The 6,503-nt window shown below is 40.5% G+C and overlaps 1 protein-coding gene across 1 annotated transcript; it reads left to right on the plus strand.

The window, feature by feature from the left end:
- Positions 1-1,206: 1,206 nt before the first annotated feature.
- Positions 1,207-5,335, plus strand: LOC118421118 (zinc finger protein 418-like). Its single transcript, XM_035828278.1, has 3 exons — positions 1,207-1,478; positions 1,692-1,836; positions 5,294-5,335. The coding sequence occupies exons 1-3, from the start codon at positions 1,207-1,209 to the stop codon at positions 5,333-5,335; spliced, it is 459 nt and encodes a 152-aa protein (XP_035684171.1).
- The last annotated feature ends 1,168 nt before the right edge of the window (positions 5,336-6,503 follow it).

Raw genomic sequence — 6,503 nt, forward strand, 5'->3', positions numbered from 1 at the left:
ATGAAGACATTTGACTTGGACCACAATACGTTGATAATTTGTGGGCGTTTCCTAATATAAACTTCTAATACTTCTTTTTTTCGTTGACCTAAAAACTAGTAATCTTTTGTGTGAATGTGTTAGGTTATTGTGTGTCCAGGGACACCTGAAAACAGGTCACAACCTGATTGTTATGTGTAATAAGATGTAACAAATCAAGGAATAAATAGCGAAATTTTTGTTAACACGACAAAAGTACAACTACTTTAGTAAGGTCTATAAAAATTAAAATTCTACACTATTGTTTCTACGGTACAGACATTCGTGGATATATTTGCCTACTTGTGCACAGTAAGGGTTATCGCCTCCCAGATTGTAGTTGAATTTATCTATCTATCAGATAGTAGCAAATTCTTTAGAATTTTCTTTAGAGCAAGCGGACAGAAATCTACATGTGAACAGTTCTCTTAATGCAAACCAGTGTGTCTAATTCCCCTGGGACGTTTTGTTACAAAACAGAACCTTCCGAACCTGTTTTGTCGGTACGCAAACACCTGCAGGGCAAATTTCGGTATTTAGACTGCCTGCCTATTCTTAACAATGGGAATCATGGCAGAAATATTCTGTCAAAAATCACCTACCTACGAGTTTTAGAACATAAAAAAACTCACATTGGCATGGTTGTCCGGCCTATAATGTGTAATTTGACGACAAAACAAGGGGGGAAAATACGGCATAATTACGTTATACGGGATCATAACCCTTTGACCCCTTTTCACTGCCTGTAAACAACACCAAACACCTCATTTTTAGAACCTACTGCAACCACAAACATTGCTAAAAATCAGTTTCTTCAACACAATAAATAGGTTACAACCCTTAACTGTAATATTCACCTCCAAAATCCAAACATATCCAAAGAAAAAAATTCTACAGGCACTTTTGCCAAGGGTACCTAATCATTTTTAAAGTAGGCCATCTGCGCGTGTCCGGAAATACCCAAATTTCCCCTCCAACTGGCTATTGTGGTTAATGTATTTGCTTTAGTGCCTGGATTATGTAAATTACAGAAAATCAGCGGTCGAGGAACATGTTATTGGCAGGTTATATGTAATACAGCAGGTATAGTTTTTTTTTCAGTCGATAAGCTAAAACTTTCATCTTGTCGCATCGTGGTAATTAGTTGGTTCTTTTCTTTAGTCTTGCAGCATCTCGAGTTTGACCAACATGGCGACCACAGCCGGATCTCATCTAAAACAAATGGAGGGAGAGGAGGGACATGATTCTCCCCGTACCCACAAGTGCAGCTATTGTGAGAAGGAGTTTCCCTTCAAAGGTAGCCTGGATCTTCACCTGCGAACTCACACTGGTGAGAGACCATACCAGTGTGGAGAATGCGGGAAACGGTTTATTCAGCTATGTAATCTGAAAGACCACATGAGAACTCACACCGGTGAGAGACCGTACGAGTGTGAATATTGCAACAAGTGCTACAGTCGGTCAGCTCATCTGAAGGCTCACATGCGGACTCACACAGGGGAAAAACCGTACAGGTGTGAGGCATGCTACAAGCAGTTCAGTAGGCTTGGTACCCTGAAAATACATATAAGAAATCACACGGGTGAGAAACCGTATAGATGTGAGGAATGCAGCAAGCAGTTCAGTAAGCTTGGTACCCTGAAAATACATATGCATACTCACACTGGTGAGAGACCATACCAGTGTGATTATTGCGGGAAACGGTTTAGTCAACGATCTAATGTGGAGGACCACATGAGGACTCACACCGGTGAGAGACCGTACGAGTGTGAATATTGCAACAAGCGCTTCAGTCAGGCAGCTCATCTGAAGGCGCACGTGCGGACTCACACAGGGGAAACCCCATACAGGTGTGAGGCATGCTGCAAGCAGTTCAGTAGACTTGGTATCCTAAAAAATCACATGAGAACTCACACGGATGAGAAACCGTACACATGTGAGGAGTGCAGCAAGCAGTTCATTGAACTGTCTAGTCTAAAGAAACACATGCGGACTCATACAGGTGAGAAACCGTACATATGTGAGGAGTGCAGCAAGCAGTTCAGTGACCCGAGTCATCTAAAAGTACACATGCGGACTCACACAGGGGAAAAGCCCTACACGTGTGAGGAGTGCGGCAAACAGTTCATTCAGTTGTCTAATTTGAAGAGTCATATGCGGACTCACACTGGCGAGACGCCATACACGTGTAAGGAGTGTAACAAAAGCTTTCGTCATTCACGTAGTCTTCGTTGGCACATGAAAACTCACATCGGTGAAAATCTGTGAATAACTGTGTGACGACAACATGTACATATTCTTACACATTAGAAAAAAAATACATCATAAGCTCGATTAATCTTTTTTTCGTTACAAAGTTTAAGGTAGGCAATGATTTACCGCTACTTAATTCAGCCGTGTACTCACAACATGCCTCCACTGTCAAAAAATAACGAGAACTGAATTAAAGCATAGTAGTTACTATCGTCACGTCTCGTACTTGATTGAAACTAGATTCGTTGTTAAAAAACGACCGTAGAATGTGTTCTAGGTTTGGAATAGAGTAGTGCTATACGTGAGAAAATTTTAAAGCAGTTGTTAAGGTACCCCCCCCCCCAAAGAGTTAGTGAACCAGCCCCGGTTCAGATAAAAGTATAGGTGATGTAGGAAGTATTAACCGACATATGTTAGAAGATAAAACTGATGTTTATTTTCCTGGGGGAGGTGTTGTGAGTTTAGAGTAGAGTAATGCTATACACTATGCTAGTGTAATACTGAGAAAAGCAGTTGGTAAGGTATTAATATTGCCCCCAAAGGTTAGTGAACCAGCCCCGGTTTAGAGAGGGGATAAACTGGGGGAAAGTAGGTCAGACAGAGTCTGGATTGGAGATACAGATGAGAGAGACTGGACAGATCTTGAAGAGAAGTGGCAAATAAAATCATTGTGGACTGCACGTATCGTCTCGGCTTCATCTAATCTAATGAACCCATAATACGTACAAAGTACTGAGTCGCCAATTGCCAACCGTCGCTGATTACTAGTAGTAGTAGTAGATGCCCAGTAGACAGCACGGAAAACAGAAAACGGCTGATTAATGCTATTATATTAAAGAAGTGAAACTTGTACAAAATATATCGTTAATGCTAATTCTCATGGTCAACACTAATGACGAGGAGGCTTTTCAGGAAGCCACGCCCTCTGTGCGCCACTTACGGTTCAAATCTCCAAACAGATCAGACGGTGGATTCAGAGTTCGAACTTTTTTGTCTGTAACCGGAGGGTAACCTCCGGCGATAGACCTAAGTGTAACGCGCGTTCGTATTTGTATCTGTATGTTCCCGTTGTTGCATTCGTATGTGGTTTGGCAAGTCCCCTGCACTGAGTTGAAGGATGGTGCACGTTGTTGTTTTTTCGCGGCAGTTGTTTTATTATGGCTGCAATATCAATGTCAAAATTCACCCCTACCCTTTCCAGTATAGTGGTCCAGGTATTTGATCTGATTGAGCGTTAAGCCATGAGGTAATTGGAGTATTGAGGTTGGTTTGACATAGCATACTGTTAACATTTTTCGGGTTGACAGTCATATGCATTTTATGGTTAGAACGTGTTTGACCCTTGGGATCGTGTTTTTTTTTCGCGGTAGCTGTTTTCATTATCGATGTAATAATTTGAGAAAATCACCCTATTCCCTGGTATTTAGAACAGCTGACCTATAGGCCGTGTAGTTGGTTAATTATTTCTCTCGGAGCAGATATCGGGTTATGTGCATGTCGTGTTGTCAGCTGTTCACAGCTATCACTGTCCCGGCTGTTAATTTTGGGGCAACTTTTAAAATGGTGTGCGTCTCAGGTATCCATTGTCAAGCTGTGTGGTTGTTTGCATTTGGTGTCGTTCGATTCTTCGTCGTTCGAATGATACGCTGATTTTGCTACTGATGCGTACAGGATTGTGTTTAAGATTTGGCAGTGATAGATATGTTAGCTTTCAACCCTCAAACCACCGTATGGGGTCAAAACTGACCCCAGGCGTACGTGTATATTTATATGTGCCATTACGACATTTCTTGTTGAAAACAAATTTCCTCCCATGAGTTTGTATATATGTCTTATAACTTCTCATACGTTTTTACAGAGATTGGCTCACTGTTGATTAAGTTATCATAAAAAGTTTATGTATGGTCAAGTAATATTAAAACTGACCACAGCATATTTTAAACAAACTTTTTTTTTTATTCAAACATTTAAACAGAAATACAGAGTGACAAAAGGGGGCGCACTCAAGTGCAAGACTTATTTTGACGCTACCCCTTACATAAAAAAGCATACATATTTTACAGAGAGAAATCAAGTACAAATGAAAAGCATTGGAAAATCACATCAGACAGAAAATAATACATTGTTCTTAATATAACAAGAAAGGATAAGCGCAAGTCCAGTTTCCCACCCACTGATGAAATAATTGGACACATTACAAAAAATGCTAGGAAAACTGTGTTTTAAAAACGCTTAGTTGTAGTGATGAAGTTTTGGGTTGTTAATAGAATATTGGAGTTGACAACAGATGAATGTAAAGGACTACCACGGAGTAAAAGGGAAACTTTAGCGTTGTCCGATAGTGATGAGAGGTTAAGGGTGTGTCCTAAGAGCCTGGAGAGTTTGCCGAGGAGGGTTGAGCGTTGGGCATTGTACATAGGGCAGTGGAGTAAGAAATTCAGCACTGTTGTCGTTATCCTGTCGATAACAGCTGCCGTTTTCTTTATCTTCAAACCCTGTAGTGGAACAGATCTGCCTCACGAACAAGCTTCATCCACTAAAACGGAGACTCCTAATATCCAACCGTACGCAGTGGCCTATGCCGAGTCGGCATAACTACGAGGATCTGACGGAAGCTCAGCCACAAGCGGACGAAACATTCCTGGTCGTGACAGAACCCCAGAAGACAACTATATCATTCAGCCATATGCAGTGACCTATGGCGAAGACCTAGGATGAGAGTTTAAGCCATATTCAGTGGCTCACGATGAAGACCCAGGACCACAGCGTCAGTGCCATACAGCGGCCAGCTTCATTGATGACCAAGAGCAAGACGACAACTATAAGATCCAGCCGTATGCAGTAGGCTACCCTGACTCCCCATAAGGAAGCAGTGCATCCGCAGAGGCTCAGGATTAAAAATCACTGGAAAATGGTTCTGACGAGCTGACAGAAAACGACAATCAACCAATCGTTTAATTAGAGGACTGTTTGCTGTCAACTGATGACGACATACAGCCTGAATATATGTTTGCTCTGCCAGCTGATGGACAGCTTTAGTGCCAGACAGGCGGACGTCTACTGAAGCTGTAACTTGAGTGGAAGTGTCTCCATGGATGTACTCGTGTGAGTATGTTGGAATTGTAGATCTAAACTATCATATGAACAGTTGTCATAACTGTATTTATCTGTGCATCATGAAAATGTAGATCAAAATTGCTCTATATTTTCAGTAATGACTATCATTGCTGAATCATTATAAAGCTGTAGATGTATCAATCTGTATGTATCGAACATGCGGATGCATTGTTTGGTCATGTTGATTATTTCAGTTATTGCTATAGTCGTCACATGTACGAAATCAACGATACAAAGACAAGCAATTTGTAAATGTTAGTCAAAAGTCTACCTATAACATCCGTTACTGATTACAATTATTCAGACAGATTGAATTGTAATACTAGTAAGATGCAGCAAACATCAATCAAAAGTCAACTTTGGATATGAATACAAACTGCCAGACAAATCAAGTAACCTTATATATTTGCCAGACAATAATTACCTCAGGTGTGGAAATAGAACACCTACATTAATGTATGTGCCCCTGGCAGTTGCGTGCAATTAACACACGCGAGCACACGTGTACATGTATCACCAAGCAATGCTACAAGTCCTTGCTATAAGCAATGGGGGGATTAAATTCGTAAACCAAACAAAACAAAACAAAACAAAAGTTAAACTAAATAGATTCACAGTCCTCTGTGACTCTAAAGGAAACTTTAATGCTTTTCTAAATCACATTAACACTTGGACAAGTAATACATTTCTCAGAGTGCCATTTCTTCTAACAAATGCTAGAGATACTGTCGGTTCCGTGTAATTCATAACTGACTGTATTGCAAATGGTTAGAAAATAGACATAATGCTATCATTACTATAATTGTTTATTTCATTCATCATCATTGCTAAATTAGGTCATCGTAGTAAAACGGAAAAATGAATAAACAAATATACCTAAAGATCAGCATGTTTCGAGTCATTTCGGGAAGGCCGGTCGAATAAAAAAGATGAAAGACAAAGATCACGATTTTCCCCAGCAACCTCTGCTTGGAGATTAGTCTGTTGGTGCTTATATGATGCAGTAACAAAATAAATATTTGACATGTTAACGAGACATGTTGCACACTGTTTGGTCTTTGGATACTCTCTTTGCCCATAATAGATCTGCTTGGGGATTAGGTTCGAATAGTGTT

The sequence above is a fragment of the Branchiostoma floridae genome, chromosome 8 (genome assembly GCF_000003815.2).
Source record: "Branchiostoma floridae strain S238N-H82 chromosome 8, Bfl_VNyyK, whole genome shotgun sequence".
Classification (NCBI taxonomy): domain Eukaryota; kingdom Metazoa; phylum Chordata; class Leptocardii; order Amphioxiformes; family Branchiostomatidae; genus Branchiostoma; species Branchiostoma floridae.

Bases quoted from the DNA above. Each gene is read 5' to 3' on its own strand.
- LOC118421118 (XM_035828278.1), top strand. From the start codon at position 1,207: ATGGCGACCACAGCCGGATCTCATCTAAAACAAATGGAGGGAGAGGAG. The intron at 1,479-1,691 runs GTCAGCTCATCT...CACTGGTGAGAG, and splicing joins TGCAACAAGTGCTACAGTCG to ACCATACCAGTGTGATTATT. The intron at 1,837-5,293 runs GTGCGGACTCAC...TTGCTCTGCCAG, and splicing joins CAGCTCATCTGAAGGCGCAC to CTGATGGACAGCTTTAGTGC.